Source organism: Poromitra crassiceps, assembly GCF_964638095.1.
Source record: "Poromitra crassiceps genome assembly, chromosome: 9".
NCBI classification, from domain to species: domain Eukaryota; kingdom Metazoa; phylum Chordata; class Actinopteri; order Beryciformes; family Melamphaidae; genus Poromitra; species Poromitra crassiceps.
The window spans coordinates 6779058-6798517 of record NC_139630.1 but is presented as its reverse complement, the minus strand read 5'-3'; the positions used below and the strand labels follow the sequence as shown (position 1 = coordinate 6798517).

Genomic DNA, 19460 nt, shown 5'->3' with positions numbered 1-19460 from the left:
TGGGGAATGTTTTGAAGCAAATGGTGCGCTGAAAGATGGTGGGACTAGATGAGACCCCGAACACAAGGTGGTTATATTTAAATAACCCCTTGTGGGTGTTAATGGTCACATACTGCTTAGACTCCTCATCCAGCAGCAGCTGCTGGTATGCCTGACTCATGTCCAGCTTTGTAAACGTTTTCCCACCTGCTAATGTAGCGAACAGGTCCTCAAGTCACGGGAGGGGATAGGTGTCAAGCTGTGAGACCTGATTTACCATCCGTTTATAGTCCCCACGTGTACGCACCCCCCCATCAGCTTTCAAAACTGGCACAACCGGGGCTGCCCAGTCAGATAACTCAATGGGCTCAATGACACCTAACTGCTGCAGCCTCTCTAATTCCGCTTCCACCTTGGCCTTCATGTGGCACTGTGCGTGGTTTGAAAAAACGTGGCTGGGCTTTGGGGTTTACACACAGTTTCACTGTTGTGCCGCGGAGGGTGCCAAGCTCATCCTTAAACACATTTGCATACTTTGCTACGATATCCTGCTCATGTACTTGATTTCCCCCCAATTTAGATTAAAGTTCTTTAGGAGGTCACAAGCTAGACCACCAACAGCCTCACCGCGGCCTCCTACCCCTGGTACCCCATGTCCACATCTATCACTCCCAGATGAGGAATGCACTCCCCCGTATACGTTCTCAGTCTGATATGTGTCTCTCTGAGTGCCGGCGCCCCTCCCGAGCACCACACATTGTGGTAGGTGTCTTGACTCATCACTGAAGCTGAAGCCCCAGTGTCCACCTCCATTCGGAGCTCTCTGCCATTTACCTGCATTGTTGCATAGATGGGCTCAGGGCGGGGCTGGCCAAGGTCGATGAGGGAAAACATGTTAAATGAACACTCCTCCTACTCCAGCTCCTCACTCTGCAGGTTCATTCATGGGCTTAAATCTCCCCCATTGCCGTTTCTGTTTATTTTTAGCCCCTCTGCACTTTTTGGCCAGGTGCCCTTTCTTCTGGTAGTTATGGCAAATTGTTCGCTGCCGTCTCCATTGCCTGAGCCATCTCCAGCGCTCTCTTAAAAGTTAGTGTGGCTTCTCCCAGCAGCCGACGCTGCATGCCGTCGTCATTAATGCCACAAACGAACCTGTCGCGCAGCATGTCCTCCAATACCGCACCAAACTCGCAGTGCTCAGATAGCTGTCTCAACTCTGCCACGAATGCAGCCACTGACATTCCAGGTTTCCGGGCATGAGTGTGGAACTTGAAACGCTGGACAATGACAGATGGCTTCGGCCTATGATGATTTTGCAACAACGTCACCAGCTCCTTGAAACTGAGTTCTCCCGGCTTCCGCGGCGTGGCTAAGTTGCGCATTAACTTGGACGTCTTGGCCCCGCACACGCTGAGGAGAATCAACCGCTGCTTCTCCTCTCCCTCAATGTCATTCACCAAGAAAAAGTGCTCCAGTCTCTCAACATATTCCACCCAGTCGCCGTCTGTCTCGACAAACTCACTGAGCGAGCCGACTGTAGCCATGACAAGTCACCAACGTGAAAACTTTTTCTTCGACGTACCACGGCCGCTACAACGCGGAAACTTCTTCTTCGACGTGACATGGCTGCTATACTCCGCTTAATCCTCGTCGCCAATGTGATGACCCGAGTGTACAATAATGCACGCAGACTTTGCAGACAGTTAACGCTCTTTACTGGGTTAGTTCTCAGCAGTTATACAGCTAACATGTAGCCAAACATTACATTTACATTATGGTAACACCTGTAGCGGTCCGGCAGGAACCAGTATTTATGCAACCAAGGTTCCGGGGTGCAGCACCCCGGCAGCATAATCTCAGTCTGTAACAAAAAAATTCACAAAACTTTGAATAGGTAAGGCCATTCGATCCTATCGAATGCCTTTTCGGCATCAAGCGAGATAACTAAACCATCGCTATGTGTCTCATTTGTATACTGGATAACAGCAACTTGCGCATATTTGAATATGAAAGTCTACTTCTTAAAATGCGGTCTGATCTGGATTAATTATTTTTGGCAACAGCATCTCCAATCTCCTTGCAAGAAGTTTGGATAATATATTGGAGCAGCTTCAGCAAGTTACATGTGTTTCCCTCTGTCTTTAAATGCTGTAACGTTATGCCTTTATTGCAAAAGCTGACATAGGCTACTTCCACATCTAAGTTTTTGCATTGGGGAAACTTCTGCACACACACACACACACACACACACACACACACACACAAATAATAACGATATTACTCAAAAAACAATAAATATATAACTCGACAATATCAGAAACAAACAAATACATAAATCAACAAAAAACAGAAAATACTAATTCCAAATATCTAATGCATGAATAAAGACTGATTATTTGGCCCAGTGTTATGGAAACATATACACAGAAATACACTCAGTCAGACTGCCCTTGAGAAACCCCAATCCCACCCTTCATCGCGTAACCGCATCCCCATAATAAAAAAAACCCATAAATACGTGGGAATCATGACTACATAAACAAAACACAAAAATAAAAGCAGCAGACAATAATAATAACAATATATGCTTTACAATAGCATCTCAGTACGAGAACAGTCATTACATTCAGGAGATGTCTCGGCACACACATGGTCTATTGGCCCGTTCCTTTATCGCAAACAAACTGGGATGTGGCGGTTGAATGATGTTACATCCGTTTTGTTAGCGTTCCATTTGCAGAAAACTGGGAGCTGAGAAGTTCACTGTTGAATTGCGTCACATCCATTTAAACGAGTCAGAGCCTTCGTTAGCAATAACAGTTGATAACAAGGCATTTTGCGCATACAAACACTACAGCAACATGTCCACACAGGTAGAAGTTAAACAGTGCTGTGTGTACAGCTGATTTAATGACACACACACACACATGAGACAGAAGTGCTAATAAACAGTATTTACTACCATTTTAACTATTGTTGCGTGGAGCAGCCATCAGCTGCTGAGGCTCCTACGAGTTTGTGAGAGAAAATACGAGCACTGGTGACGTCACCGGTCCAGCTCATGACCTTTGAACCTTCAGATTCCCATTTCCCAGTTATAAAGGAATGCCTTATATGGGTCAGCTTGGGGGAAAACGTGGGCCTGGCGGAGATCTGCACTCCACCGAGTGCACTTTTCTAGTTTAATTTTCTATTGTACGCATGCCGTATATGCTGATTCATTACTGAAATAAAAAAGAGAATATCAAAAAAAGAAGTAGGCAGAACTCAAACATGTCTGGAATGGGGATTGACTTGCTCTTGCAGCCTGCCTCAAGTGGCCATTCGAGGAATCCTGCATTGGTGTCGGCGCGGAAATGGAAAGCTGCCGCCTTGGATTGCTCCCTTGGCTTTTTATTTACTAAAGTCATGTGCTGCTTGCCTATATAAGTATATGCATTCTCTTTCTCTCTCTCTCTCTCTCTCTCACACACACACACGCACTGCTAGCAGTGCCCATGCACAGCACATTTCTCCTGTTACATAACTCTCTGTGTGAATCCTCCTCTCAGCAGGGATAAAAATAGGGAGCTAAATAAATAAAGGGGAAGCAGTGAGAGAAGCTGTGCATCCCTCAGGGAGAGTTGGCCTAGTCAGAGAGAAAGACAGACAGACACCCCTCTCAGAGAGGGAGAGAGAGACAGACAAACAGACAGACAGACACCCCTCTCCCTCTCAGTCAGAGAGAGAGAGGCAGATAGGCAGACCCCTCTCCCTAGAGTTCTCAATGTCAGCCCGAACCCGATGGGTACTGTCGGGTCCCGCTCAGCCCGACGGGTTTGGTTCGGCACGGGCTGAGATTTTATCTTAATTGGCCGCGTCGGGCGGAGCTCGGGCTGGGAAAAAAATATAGGCTATAGCTATATATATTTAGGTCTATAATACGCTATTTACACAAAGAGACTGCAGAGTGGTGCTCATGTTTGAGTCAAATAAGAATTGATTATCTTAATATGTTAAATGTAGTTATTCGTTTTTATTAATCATTATCTTTTGTTTGCTGAGCTGTTATGCTGCACCGCAGCATATGGCAGGATGCTTAACTGCTTGCGGTGGAGGCGGGGAGTTAGGTGACATGACTTCACTAATAAGAAAGAAAGTGAAAGTTACTGTGAGTGAAGAAGCCCACCTGACAAAATGGATGCTAAGACGATAAAGAAACATTTTAGACAAAGGGGAATACACCCTGGAGCATCGGGAGGCGGGGAGTTTAAGTTAGAAGTCTGGAAAACGTTTGATGCTGTGGTGGATGAAGACGGCGAGGCAGTAGGATACATCTAATGCAAAAAATGCAAGGTTCTCTACACGACTCCAAGAATACCGGCACCTCTCTTCCCTCAGCCACGCTGCGCTGCCACCCCTTCTTCAGGCCAGAAATTGATGTCTGGTTTTGTCACGAGTGCAGCTGAAGTCCCTCTCGCCCTCAAGCAGACAGTGACGGAAGCATGTGTCTTTATGTGCGCCAAGGGGAAAATGACGAATGCTAGCAGAAAAAAAAAAGATACTCACAATTCTGTTGTGAATTATTTGACTAAATTGGTCGGATTCAATGTGTGTATATACTGTATGTATCTATGTATCTATATATATACATATGTGTGTGTGTGTGTATATATATATATCAGTGGCGGCTGGTGAGCTTGGCAATAGGGGAGGACACTTTGGGCGGGTTTTTTTTTCTCTTTTGCAGTTTGAAGACAGATTTTAACAACATACAAACAAAACAAAACAAACAAGCTCAGACACAGCTGGAAAACAAAGCAAAGCATACTATTGATTGACAATTATAATATGGTGCTACCACCCATATAAGGGTGCTTACATGCTTATAAAAGCATATGGGTTCCCATACAAGGGGCCAAGACAAACCAGCTGAGCAAGTCACCCACCGCCCCTAACCTCATCAAGGTAGGCCAGAAACGGGTCCCAAATATGTCACTCCTATACCCTAATGTAATCTCAATAGCAGCACCAGTCTCCTTCAAGGAAACAAGATCAATAGAAATCATTAGGCTACAGACCGCTTTATAGATCCACACTGTTACAGCAGGCAACATCAAACTTAATTTCAGTTTAATTCAATCACACAAATTACACCACGCACCCCCATATAGATAAGATTTTGTTCCAGGGTCCCCCATCTGATAAGAGTTTTGCTTTTAGATGTTTTATCACAGACATTATATGAAACCCATGACCAAAATAGTCATACATTCTGTGATTGTGTTACTTATGGATGGAATTATATGAACATAGATTAATCCCCCCTTTTTGCTGGGGACCCCACTTTGAAAACCACTAGCTTAGGCTACAACTGTTGCAAGAAGGTGAATTTTCACACATTTTCAATGCAGATTGAGGACAAATAAGATGGATTGTCATCTGGTGCATTTTAACGTTAGGTGCACCCAGGAGAAAGAGAGTTGAAGTACGAATAATTTCTGGCTGAGCAATGTAATGCACCTCAAAATAAAGTAAGATATTTAGGCTACAGTTAGTCTGTCAGTAAAAGGTTTGATGGGTGAACAAATCAATCAAAAACACTTCACTACGTCCAACATAGGCTACAAGTTTTGTTTCATTCCATTGCATGTTTCGTTCCGCGTTTCGTTCCATGTTTCATTCCGCTCTGCCAAATTCAGTTAAAAAATGTGTGAGTTTAAGATCGCCAAATTGCGGGCTATTCAGCATTAAAACATTATAATACGAAAAAGTAGCACTGCTTGGTGGACGCCGAATTTAGTAGAAGACCCGGATAACTCGAACTTAATTGACTTACTTGTATATCCATGCTGTAGCCGGTGCGAGTGCAGCCGATGAGGTTAAATGATCCCAGTGTTTGCTTCTGAGCCTCCGTGAGGCTCCGTGTACCACGCTGCCCTCTCTAAACTCATTGAGGCGCTCGCGTAATACAATGCAACGACTGTCTGGCTTGTGAGCTAAATTACTGCTTGATAATATAAAACATAGGAAAAGAGAAAGGGGGAAATATAGGTGCTACTGTCTGTAAATCTATCTATTAGCCTGTCAGGTCTTCATTTCCTCCATTTCCAATGGAGCGGATTCAACAAGATTTTCAGACGTATTCAGCATTGGACAATACAATTCCGCTCCAGCTCAATCTGATTGGTTGGAAAACACATCACTCTCACGTGATCTCTGTGAATTGCAAGTGTTTTTCAACCAATCATATTTTTTCATTAGATAAATTACCAAATAAATAAACGCCCACAGGGCGAATGTTTTTTTACCCTCCTACCCCAGGCTGGGACCAGGGCCAGAGTGACTCGTCTGCATGGAGCTCTCCTTTCCATCAGTGCCCTACAGGTCACTGTTGTTGAAGCATTTTAAGAATATAATGAATGAAAAAATGAGTGTCTGCACATAAGAAAAAACACATTTGATTGATATTTTATTATACAAAAAAATATGAAAAATGAAAAATGGAAAAAAAAAAAAAATGATAATATTTTTTTTAATATAAAATCCCCAATCTAATAGAGGAGGACCATCCTCCTATGCCTCACTGGAAAAACCTCCTCATATATATATATATATATATATATATATATATATATATATATATATATATATATATATATATATATATATATATATATATACATATGTGTGTAGATATATAGATAGATAGATAGATAGATAGATAGATAGATAGATAGATAGATATATATAGATATAGATATTTTTGGTCGGGCTGAGTCGAGTGTTCTATCAGTTGAGCTTGGTCCGCGTCTCAAGTGGGTTGGGTTGGGTCGGGTTAGATTTTTTAGGACTGTTGAGAACTCTACCTCTCCCTCTCAGTCAGAGAGAGAGAGAGAGAGAGACAGACAGACAGACACCCCTCTCCCTCTTATGGCTCATTTCCACCACATATAACAGCAAGTCAAGTCAAGTCAAGTTTATTTATATAGCCCTAATTCACAAGCATGTCTCAGAGGGCTTCACAGAAAGTATGTCTAGCTAATTCTAGCTGACACAACAGTAGCAAATTACAGAATAAAGATAACATTTAGAACAATTGATAGAGAAATATAGAAAATATAGAAATGAAGGATAGAGCAGAGGAGAGAGCAGGAGAAGGGAGGAGAGCAGGGGGAATGTGAGAGAGTGATGGGGTGGGGAGGGAATGGGAAATGTTGGAGGGTATAGGAGGTGGGGAAGGAGCAAGAGGAGAGAGCATGAGAGGGGAAGGGGGGGAGCGGGGGGTGTGGGGGAGAAGAGAGCAGGGGGAGGGAGGAGGTGGGGAGAGAATGGGAAATGTGGGAGAGGAGAGAGCGTATGGAAGAGTATGGGAGTATAGAGGAGTATGGGAGACTATATGGAGAGAACAGGGAAAGGAGGGCTAGCTGATACAACAGTAACAAATTACAGTAGTAATAATAACACATCGAACAATTATATGATAGAGAAATATAGACACACATTTTGCAAACGGACATATGTCGATTTCTTAGCAACCAAACTATGCCTAATTTAATTGGCTGCAAGCCTTTAGTAGTGAGTCCCTTTGCCAAATAAACACATGTTCACATATAGAGCTTATGGGTGCCTCGCTTTAGGGTAGAATGGGTGCCATGCTTTAAATAGTGGCAGAATAGTGGGAGGGGATAGAATGGGTGCCATGCTTTGGAGTAGAATGTGTACTATGCTTTAGAGTAGTAGGGGAAGGGGGAAGAGGAGAGAGCAGGAGAGGGGAGGAGGGAGGGAGAGCGGGGGGATGTGGGGGAGGAGAGGGCAGGGAGAGGGAGGAGGTGGGGAGAAAATGGGAAATGTGGGGGAGGAGAGAAGAGAGAAGGAGAGGTGGGAGGGTGCAGGGGAGGGAGAGCAGGGGGAATGTGAGAGAGGGGAGAGCAGGAAGTGGCAGGGAATGGGGGAAATTGGGGAGAAGGAGAAGGAGCAGAGGAGGGGAGAAAGAGGAGATAGCAGGAGAAGGGAGGGGGGAGAGCGGTGGGATGTGGGGGAGGAAAGAGCATGGAAAGAGAGGAGGTGGGGGGAATGGGAAATGTGGGAGAGGAGAGAACAGGAAGGGAGAAGTGGGGAAGGAGCAGGGGAAGGGGGAAAGAGAAAGAGGGGGGGAGAAGATCAGACAAACTGACTACTCTAGACATTAACCAGAGCTAACTGGGACATAGGGGATCTAGCTAATCTACAGCCTAGTCTGGCCTGTCCTATTCTGCTCTAGTCTGATCTTTGCCTGAACACTATAACAGGTCTACAGCCTATAGTTAGGCTGTAGCTAATCTATCGCCTACCTAAGCTATTCTAAACCTACCGGCAGCCCTCGACCAGTGATGGAGAGCACCGATGCCCCCGGCCCCCGCTCCCACACACATAAGGCGTGGGAGAGAAGGCCAGGCCGGGACACAGCGGTACCCCCTCACCCCCAGTGAACGCAAGAAAACCTTTCCACCATATGGTGGCAATCCACCATGGATTGCCACATGGATTGCCTCAGTGACTTGGCTGAGGAGGAACCTTGTGAGGCCGATGTACTGTAGGGGTCCAGCTATGGACCCCATCTGGGGACTCCCCTCCGAGACAGGCCGAGAGATGCCGGGCTAAACCATTTTCAGATTATGGAAATAAAATTTACAAAAGAACAGAAAATTGAAAATGTAAAAAGGAGTCCAACAAAAGGAATACGAAAATGTAGTTTTTAAATGATCCTAAGATCAGGGAAGAGAGTTGAAAATGTAAAAAGTAGAGTCCAAAAAGAAATAGAAAATGTAGTCTTTAAGTGTTCGTAGGTTCAGAGAATAGGGGAGAGTGGGGTGAGTTGTGCCAGTGGGGAAGTTGTGCCACCCCTTGTATCTAGAAAACCATAGAAGAAATTGGTCATGTGACCACACATTTTTGAAGAGGCATCCATTTTACTCACTCTGCAAAGGGAGGCAGATGGCACAAGAGCTAAGCACATTTAAGTTCAAAAAACAGTTTTTTGCCTCTCAAAGTACATTTTTTATGATCAAGGTTTATTGATTGTTGTGTCTGAACAATTATAGACAAGCTTGAAAACATTTCACACATGTGTTAGTGTTTTAGTAAGCTACAATATGAGGCTATACTGTTAGCATGATGTTAGCTCCAAACCAGCTATATGATACAAGTTTGTTAAAATGGTGGGGATGGGGTGATTTGTGCCAAAAGGCCTGGGTTAAGTTGTGCCAGTGCAGTTGCAGTTGATTTAGTGAAATTTTATTTCATTTTGTTCTTAAATGTTTAAATAGACCTTGTTGAAGAATATTGCAGTATTGGCAAGTGTAGCCTGGCTCTGTGATAGTTGATTTTGTTCATTTTGAACATAATTTTTATTTCTGAAAATGTTAAATATGTAGGTCAACTGCTGCTACCGTTTAGCCTTGTTTAACCCTGTTATAGTACACTGGACTTTAGTGTTATCTTTATTTTGTCTTGCTTTGATATAGCATTACAGTATATGAGATGAAAATGTTCTGTTTTACTTCAGTAATCAATGGCACAATTTACCCCAACATATTCTCTCCAAAGGCACAACTTACCCCGCACCGGGGGCAAGTTGTGCCAAGAGACCACTTTTTTAAGAATAGCCATATTTTTTTAACAGTTTATTTAAGATCCAAAGGGAGTGTTCCCAATGGTGCACAACATCCTGAAATATATTTACATATTGTAGTTGGAGGCATTACTGTCATGCCCTCACTTTAAAGACACCTCAAGTAAAAAGTGGCACTACTCACCCCACTCTCCCCTACTAGCTAATTAGCTAGGTGAAAAAGGGGGTAACAAGATTGGGAGTTCCATGAGGATGATCTGAGGAATCCATGAGTCTGCGTTGGTGACATCGATTAAGAGGAGAGGAGGCGAGGATAGGGGTCGGAGGTGATGATGAGGCCAGTACAGTACAGCTCAGTACAGCACAGTACAGCTCTACTCGATCTGGTCTTACTCGGCTCTACTTGATATAGACTCTGTTTCCATAGCAAGTTTACTCGCATCCGCCCACACCTGGTCGTCATAGCAACCGCATATCTGCCCTCCGCCCATAGCCGAAGTACGCTATAACGTATAACGTTAAAATTAAATCCATACACGGAACTTTTAAACTGATTATGAAATACTGGTGCCTCTAAATGACCTACAGTGTACATGGGCAAATGTGACAATCGGCTAGGAGAATGGATATCACTTTGTTGTTACTCAAACTTGCATGCATGCCCTGCGCGGCGGACGGGAGAGGCGCTACGGGGAGAACCCCAGCGGCAGCTCACCAGGCAAGGCCGCGGCTTCGCTAAACCGCGGCCTAGCAGACTTTTTCTCTCTCAAAACAATTGAAAACCACCGTCATGTTAAAGCTGAGCAAGGAGATCGATTTTATTTCACCAGAGCCGAAGGCAGCAACACAAAATAAATAACTTCTGGAAATAACAGAAGAGAAGGTAAGCCCCACTAAACTGGTATCCAGCATTGACAGTAGATGCCTACAGTGATTCTGCCTGACCAATCAGTCGTCTGCAGTGTTTTCACGTCACCGTATGGTACCGGGTCCACAGCCCTGGAACCTCAACAGAGCAGGGACCAAAAGCAGCACGACTCAACCCCGACTCAACCCGGGCTGTCCACGTTTTTGATCAGTGGAATGAGACAAAAAAGCGAGACGAGCTGTGCGGGGCCGCGTTGATACCAGCGGTGGAAATGGGCCATTAGTCAAAGAGAGAGAGAGCCAGATAGACAGACACCCCTCTCCCTCTCAGTCAGAGAGAGAGAGGCAGACAGACACCTCTCTCCCTCTCAGAGAGAGAGAGGCAGACAGAGAGAGAGGCAGACAGACACCTCTCTCCCTCTCAGAGAGAGAGAGGCAGACAGAGAGAGAGGCAGACAGACACCTCTCTCCCACTCAGTCCGAGAGAGAGGCAGACAAACACCTCTCTCCCTCTTACGCTGGGGACATACCGGACGCAGAACTTGCGCGCATGCGCCGCGCAGTGCACCTCCGTGCAGAAGTCGCTTAAAGTGTCCACACAGAGAGCGCAGCTCACTTTGCGCGCTCTGCTCGTCCGCTATATATTTTGCCCCAGATCTCCTCCTTATCATGGCCAAGTAAATGACGACATAAATATCTAAAGTAATATGTTTGGGATAACAGTTAATGGCTACCTTCGTTATAAAATGCAATTGCATCATATTTGTCTGTTCTCCTCCCGTTTTCCCAGTGCATGCTGTTGTAGAGAGAAGGCGAGTCCTAGCTCTCTACTTGTTGCTCCGCAGGCAACGAGCCCCTAGAAGCCGCTCCCCCTCTCCCACTGCTCTTTCTCTCTTTTCACACTTCCAAAGGGGCAATCAACAACGTAAATAAACATTATTTTACTTTGAAATTGGTTTTATTTGACGAATGTCCGGTTTCGGAGTTCCTGTCTGCCCTTATCTGATCTGCTCAGCTTGACGGGCGCAGACGGCCGCGCAGGAAAATAGAAGTCCAGGCTGGCCTGAACGGCCCTGACGCCACGTTCACACACACGCCTAGAGCGACGCTTAAAGCAACGCCTAAAATTTAGGCGTCCTTGTTAACAGACGAGAGCGTTCACACATACCGCTGCCACGCTGTGCTGAAGCCACGCTCGCGCTGTGCCTACGCTGCGCTGCATTTATCGTTTAGGCGTCTGTTCTATTTTTCAGCTCTAGGCGCGCTGAACTGTCAAGCTGGCTGTTGTTTCTGGTGGACTTGGGCCATATTTTCTACCGAGTTTGCCCAAAAGGGAGGGTGGAGCGCGAATTAACGAGTGCATAGTAGGAGAGCTGTCCTTCATGTGTTCCTCTATTAACGTCTTTTCTGTCAGATGTATATATACCCCCCCTGTCTCAATGCATGTATCACTCATGGTGTTGATGACTCATAGTCACATGATTACCCAGGGAAAATAACAATTACAGCGGGCCAAGAAATAGACAGACATCCTCACTTGCACATTACAATAAAAAAGAGGACTCACCCATGCTATAAATCAGATCTGAAAAGTGTAAAAAAACCGCTGCTCATGTGTTCAGCGTAGCGCAGAGCGTGGCGTCCTGTGTGAACGAAAATAGGCGCCAGGCGTGCATGAAGCAATGCCTATATGCGTAGGCGTAGGCATAGGCATAGGCATAGGCGTAGGCGTGTGTGTGAACCGGCCGTGAGCGGCCGCTGAGCTGAGCTGAGCGGCGCGCTGCGCGCAATTCGGTGTGGACTGACAGATCTCTTAACATGGTGTCCTAATGAAAACTGGCTGCGCACAAGGTCGCAAATGGTCGCGCCGCACAGCTTACGTGCAGGAGACGCGTGCGGTGTGTTTTCAGAGAGAAGCAGACAGACACCTATCTTCCTCTCAGTCAGAGAGAGAGAGAGGCAGACAGATGGACACTCCTCCCCCTCCCCCCCCCACCACCTCATTCCTCCTTTATTTCAATTTCCATCCTCCTCTCCCTCCTTTCTTTGCCATCTCCATTTCCAAATCTTGACACGTTTGTTCTGCATCTCTAAATAGAATATATTTGATAGAGCTGGGATGATATGCTTATCTCCTGATTTAATACTATCACAATACTTAGGTGTCAATTTGATATGTATTGTGATTCTTAATTATTACGTTTCTACAAGTATTGTGATTACATTTTACAATTTATTGAGATTTTCGTTTGCTTTTTTAATACATAAACTTTAGGAAGTCGAATCATGCACTTCTAGAGACTGTATGAATCACATCTCCAAAAACAATGCACATTACATTGTCAGTCTTTCTGAGATTTGTTTCAGTAGCATCATTGCTATATAGTGCATATAAAAGTGCTACATAAAATGTAGACTACAATGTACACAGGTGTGTGAATTGACCTGGATATCTGTAGCGAAAATAATATAACCTTATTCCTGAATAAAAATTATAATAATGACGTTTTTTTTTATATTGATTTGGGAATAAAAAGACTGATTCAAAAATCGTGAAATAAAAAATCGTTGTACTTATACATATATATATATATCGGCTGGTAATCATGTTGTAATATTGAATGTTGATAATACAGTACGTATGTTTTTTGTTGCTGTGTCTGAGGGTATTTGTTTGTCTTATCTGTGCATTGTTCAGGGGGGAAAAAAAAAATATATATATATATATATATATATATATATATATATATATATATATAAACAAAACAAACAAAAAACATACATACTGTATATTATCAACATTCAATATTACAACATGATTACCAGCTGATTACCAAAACCAGCCAGGCGAGTCACCCGTCGCCCCTAACCTCATTGAGGTAGGCTAGAAACGGGTCCCAAATGGTGGAAAACGTTTAAGTGAGTTGGTCCTCAGGAACCTAAGTCTCTCCATCCATATAACAGAGGTCATGTCTGTCAACCACAGTTGGGAAGAAGGTGAAGAGGAGGACTTCCATTCCTTAAAAATGAGTTTATTTTTGCTACAATTGTCCCCTGTGTCAGAGACTGTTGCACAGCCATGGGGAAGTTCAGAGAGGACTCCGAGCAGCCAAAGATGGCGAGTTCTGCCTCTGGCTTAAGGGTTACTTTGTAGGCCTTAGAGTACCAGTCAAATATTTTGGCCCAGAACCCCGTTAGTGAAGGGCAGAACCAGAAGGCATGAGATAGTGTGCCCTCTGACACTTGACAACACAGTGGTGAGACAGAAGGGAAGATTATGTGCAATTTCTTCTTTTTTTTTCAACACTTTATTTATCATTTTTCAGTTTACAGGTATAGAATCCCCCCCCTCCCCCCTCCCACCCCAAGGCCTTGGTGGGGTGAATACAAAAAAGAGAAAGGAAAAATCAGTGGTCTGGTTACAGCAGGTATACTAAGTATATTACTTTAGGTGTTTGAACGTTAGATTTACAACATTATTGAATCCAACTGGCTGGCTCCTGTATACAATTGTGTCATGGTATGAGAAAAGATTTTATCAAGAGAGAGATATACTTTCAACAAATTCTATGAAAGGGGCCCAGGTTTTGACATATTTATCTCGTGAGTTGCTTCGATTGTACGTCAACTTCTCTAATGGGATCATAGAAAGCACTTCCTTAACCCATTGTTTGAATGACGGAGGTTTAGCTGACTTCCACTGCAGGAGGATTAGCCTTCGGGCCAGCAGTGATACAAAAGCTGTAGCATTTGCCTGGAGAGCAGAATTTTTTTCAATTGGAAACACCCCAAAGGCAGCGACAGTGGGACCGGGATCTACTGTTTCACCACAGATGTAAGATATTGCCTCAAAAATTCTCATCCAGAAATTCTCTAGTGAAGTACACGCCCAGAACATATGACCTAATGTAGCTGGGCTATGGTGACATCTCGGGCAATTATGTGCAATTTCTGCTTGGAATAGTTAAGACGGTGAGTGACTTTAAATTGGATCAACTGGTGTCTGCTATTAACTGAGCATATTGTACCACAGACAGACTCCTTTCCCATATAATGTTGGATAAATCAATGCCAAGTTCCCCCTGCCATGCTTCTCTAATCCTCTCAGTGGAGGCCGTATTACAGTTGTCAAACAGACATACAAATCTAGAGATAAGATGTTTGGAGTGAGGAGGGCTCAACAATACATTTAAAAAAGCATGTTCATTTGGGAGCACTTCAAATGAGCTAATCTTGGATCGAACATAGTGTCTGATTTGCAGGAATTTGAGCCAGTTCATGCCGGGCAACTCAAACTTCCTCTTCAGCTGATCAAAGGATGCAAAATGACCATCTATGTATAGGTCTTTGATGGAAACTAGCCATTTCTCACTCCAGGCATGGTAGTTTGTCTGGCCATGGAGGTAAAAAAGAGTGGTTAAAACAAATTGGTGTGTGGACAGAAACATCTGGTAGACTCAAAACACTCGTAACTTGATTTAGAATTCTGACATTTTTCACAACGAAACCCAAGTTTTGTAAAGTCCCAGGCCTCTCTAGCTTAGAAAATAACATGGCTGGCAGGGATGAGTTGGCAATAGAGCTGGCCTCCATTTTCAGCGACAGAGGGGCCCCAAGAGTTAAATTGCCAGGAATCCATTGATGCCAAAACATTAGAGCCTTAACATTGGCAGCCCAGTAGTAGTGCCTAAACACCGGTAAGGCCAGCCCTCCTTCAGACTTGAGTTTTTGAAAGTGAATTTTCAAAATTCTATGATTCTTATCATTCCAGATGTAGGATAGAATTATGGAGTCCAGTTCTTTGAAAAAAGCCGATGTAAGGAAGATGGGGAGGTTTTGACACAGGTAGAGGAAACTGCGAAGTGAAACCATCTTAACTGAGTTTATACGGCTGGAAATTAACTTTTTTGACCACCTGCCAATATGTCTGCTAGACTTTAAAGGTCCCATTCCGTGCAAAAGCTGTTTTTACTTGTAAATGCATATATACTGCTGTCAGCCCTCCCTGTAATGAGTGGTCACACGCTCAGAACTGCCACAGTTGGATTTGTCCCTATCCAGCGTCCCTCTGCAGTCTCCTCCAAGCCACACCCCCAAACGCTTCGTTTGCCCAGAGGGGAATCTGGGGGAATCGGGACGTCACTAGCTTCCTCCTGCATACTGCGCGGGTCTCTCTCACACAAGCTACCTGCACCATTTAGTCTATAGCCACAAAATTAACACTTCTAGCTGGAGCGACGCCAACTGTACGTGATCCAGCAACTGCAGAGGTGCATTCGGTAAGTCTAGGCATTTTGAGATGTCCTCTTTAGCGTAGTACCGTTTAGTTAACGATAACTCGCAACCTAGCGTGCTGGTCCACAGACGCTAATCTGATTGGCCGCTGGGAGCCTGGGGCGGGCTCTCCCTCAGCGGCCAATGGGAACTGTTAGTTCTGAATATATTATAGAAACAGGCCGTTCTTGGAAAGCGACCAGATGAGGAAGTGAGAACTCCGTCACAACAAACGGGTTTGCTATATTTTCGACAGATTAATCCAGAATCATGTTTTATGGACCAGAGACACACGTTTTTAAGAGGTTACAGCTGCACGAATTGGGACCTTTAAAGTTACCAGCCAATTAGAATTTCCACTAGCCAAAATTTTTCTCTTGAAATAAACCAGAATATGAGTGGGTTAATTTAAGCATAAGTAGCAGTAAGTGGCCCGGGATTCTCAAAGCCTGTGTTGAGGGTCACACAAGAACAAAAAGCATGCTGCTCACTGCTCTGCACGAGGGTTCTGTTTTTGAGGGGGAGGGGCTCATAGCCAGGTCAATACGGAGAGCAGCGCTTATCTTGCATGTTGCATTCAGGTGCACTGTAAAAAAATTAATAAAATGCAATTCCATCACGGGCCACACAGGGGGCCGCTATTTGGGCAACCCTGATGTAGCCTATGTAACTGGAACTTCTATTACAGGTATTTTCAGTGCCATACTGTATTAGTCCTTAAAAATTTGTTATGTTACTGTACTGTATATGAACATTGTGTTTTGGTCAAATGTTCAACATTTAGTGTGGGCTTAGAACATTATTTATATATGATGCAACTTATATGATGTCATCCCCATGCTCAAGTAAAATTAGCAATTATGATACTATAACACAGTTATGAGGACTTACTGTATCAGCAGTATTTGCTAAGTAAGTAAAGTGTCAAACAAAAAAAGGTTATGGTTTCAAAAACTGTTGTCACTTTGGCATGGAAGCATAAAGCATTGTGAATGCTGAATTTATTACGCATGATGCCCACCACTTATACTTCATAAATCTTGTTATAAGTTGTTGTAACATGTATAAACAGTTTCATATCTTATAAATGCATTATAATTTGTTATAAATATGCTTATTATACATTATAGACATGACCTTCAGAGAAAGTCTCAAAAGCTGGATGGTTTTTGCCAAAGATTGCATGAGATTAGCATAAAGTGGGGTGTCTGTAAAGGGGAGACCCAGGGGCGGACTGGGATCATAATTCAGGCCGGGCATTAGTTACCAAGCAGGCCAGGCCGACATGGGCCGATGCACGCTTGCACGCGAAAAATTTGGGCCGTTTGAAGCCCAATTTGGGTCGTTTGAAGCAAGATTTAGTGAATATATTGCTAACGCGATGATACATGTTGCCTATTTGTTCACTAATAGAAACATCAACATTGCCTAGATAACTGCAAGTATAATATGAAGAAGTAAAACCAAAAACATGCCTCTGTACAAACGCTTCACAGCAAACTTAATTTAAGGAAGAGTGATCAGATCGGGCATACTGCGTTATTCTCCACAGGCTTAAGAACTACACGTCATAACAATAATAATAAACATTGACATATTCTCAGTTTCATTAAACATCTTCCTTTTTAAGCAAGCCCCTAACATTAAAGACATGGTAGTGTGTTCTGCTCAAGCCCCAACCTTTGTTTCTGAAAAATTAGGCCAACAATGGTTTTAGTCTCTATAGCCTATAGCCAAGTGTTGAGCAATGCAAAACTCAATGCTCCAACACAAGAGTCCAGAAATGAATGAGTGACATCACGGTGGCTCTGTCCATATTTTCATACCGTCTATGGTTCCGAGCTTCTGAGTCCAATTTTACAATGAGATGCACCCACTTTAACCCTGAGGTGTAATTATTACTTCAGACTAACCAATAAGTAATACAACCTAGTAAACCAGTAGGCGGCACCTGGCCTGCTGTTCAGTGAGTGGCCTGACTGCGGGCACACACACCAACAAAACATTTTTTATTTTATTTTTTGCAGACCAGGCCAACTGGCATCGGCCCGACGTGCCCGATTATGCAGTCCGCGCCTGGGGAGACCCGTGGGTACCTGTGAGAACCCATTCTCATTCAGATATCTTGAGCTGAGAGGTCAAAGGACCCCTTTGAAAATGGCCATGCCAGTTTTTCCCTCACCCAAATTTAGCCTAATTTTGGAGCATTATTTATCCCCCTTCCCGACAAGCTAGCATCACATTGATGATCTAGTTTCATATGATACCAATGGCCTCTGAAAGACAGTAATGTCGGCCATGAGGTGTAGAAGAGGTTTCTGTGGTGGGCCACATATAGTACACTTAGACAAGCCGTTTAAGATGAGTCGCCCGCAGGCCAGATTTTGGACATGCCGGGGTTATGGGGCACATATTGGCCTTTCATTAAAAATAAGTCAGTGTCGTCCACCTTTGATATGATGATATGGTGCAGCTGCAGTTTGTTCAGTATTCATTTTGATTATTATTATTATAAGAGCTTGAGTGCTGCATGGTCTAAATGTTGTGGAAACAGCATGAAAATGGTCAAACATTTAATTTAAACTTTTAAAAATATTGTATATTGACACGAGATATCAGTGATCAGCAGCTTCAATTCTAAAATATCAGCCAATATCAGCAAAATATATTGTTCAAACCCAGGAATGATTCCACTTTTTTTCTCAGAAACGTAACAGCTTTTCCTTCCCTCTCCTCAGGGCCCACGAACAGGAGCTGACTAAGAAGCATGAGAGGGACATGACAGAGATGAGCATGGTCCACAACAGAGAGACCCAGCACATGCTGTCTGACTTCAACAAGGCCCAGGAGCTGCTCAAAGACAAGATCTCGGCCCTTCAGATTCTGTACGTACAAAAACACAGTGTTTGCATGTGGTGGGAGGTGTGGGCAGGGTGCAAGAACCTTACTGCTACAAGAACCTTAACCCAAACCACGCATTTTCTGATTAATTTGGGGGCTGCGTTCGATTAGTCAAAAAATATGCCCTAACTCCTATTCCTAATCACTTTTCCTTGACCTGGATGGAAAGTGTCATGAGGTCAGGTGATTTTATAAGGGCTTTGGGGTTCCCAACCTTTTTTGGTTTGGGACCCCACAAAAATCTAGGGAGCCCAGCAGCGACTCCCTGGTCAGCCAGCTACCATGCATCGCCAGTACACCGGGGGTGGGCCGGCCTTCTGACACATTCAGAATTTTGACTTTTAATAATAATAATAATAACAATAATAATTAATTTAGGTAAAGGTAAAAAAAAGGTAAAGTCCCAACGATTGTCACACACCTGAGTGTGCAAAATTTGTTCTCCGCATTTGACCCATCCCCTGGGGGAGCGGTGAGCAGCAGCAGTGCCGCGCTCGGGAATCATTTGGTGATCTAACCCCCCAATTCCAACCCTTTGATGCTGAGTGCCAAGCAGGGAGGCAAATGGGTCCCATTTTTATAGTCTTTGGTATGACTCGGCCGGGGATCGAACTCACAACCTCCCAGTCTCAGGGCAGACACTCAAACCACAAGGCCACTGAGCTTATTTTATATAGCGCTTTTCAATGACCCAAAGACGCTGACAATAATATGAGTACACAGAAAACAAGAAAACAACTGGCTTTAAATCAGATCAGATTTTTTGGAATGTGCCCTCAGTGTGAACAGACATGTGACCCATATCGGACTTCATGAAACTTTTACGTCACTATAGATCGACATTCGT

At 43.9% G+C, this 19460-nt stretch overlaps 1 protein-coding gene across 1 annotated transcript in view; it reads left to right on the top strand.

Annotated features, from left to right (window-relative positions):
• Positions 1-19460, top strand: part of fam184ab (family with sequence similarity 184 member Ab) — a gene marked incomplete at both ends in the record, with an annotated part of 541527 nt that overhangs the window by 473043 nt on the left and 49024 nt on the right. The window contains one exon of the mRNA XM_083643220.1: positions 18451-18597. Within this exon, the coding sequence (XP_083499346.1) occupies positions 18451-18597 (147 nt within the window). The remainder of the gene's footprint in view (positions 1-18450; positions 18598-19460) is intronic.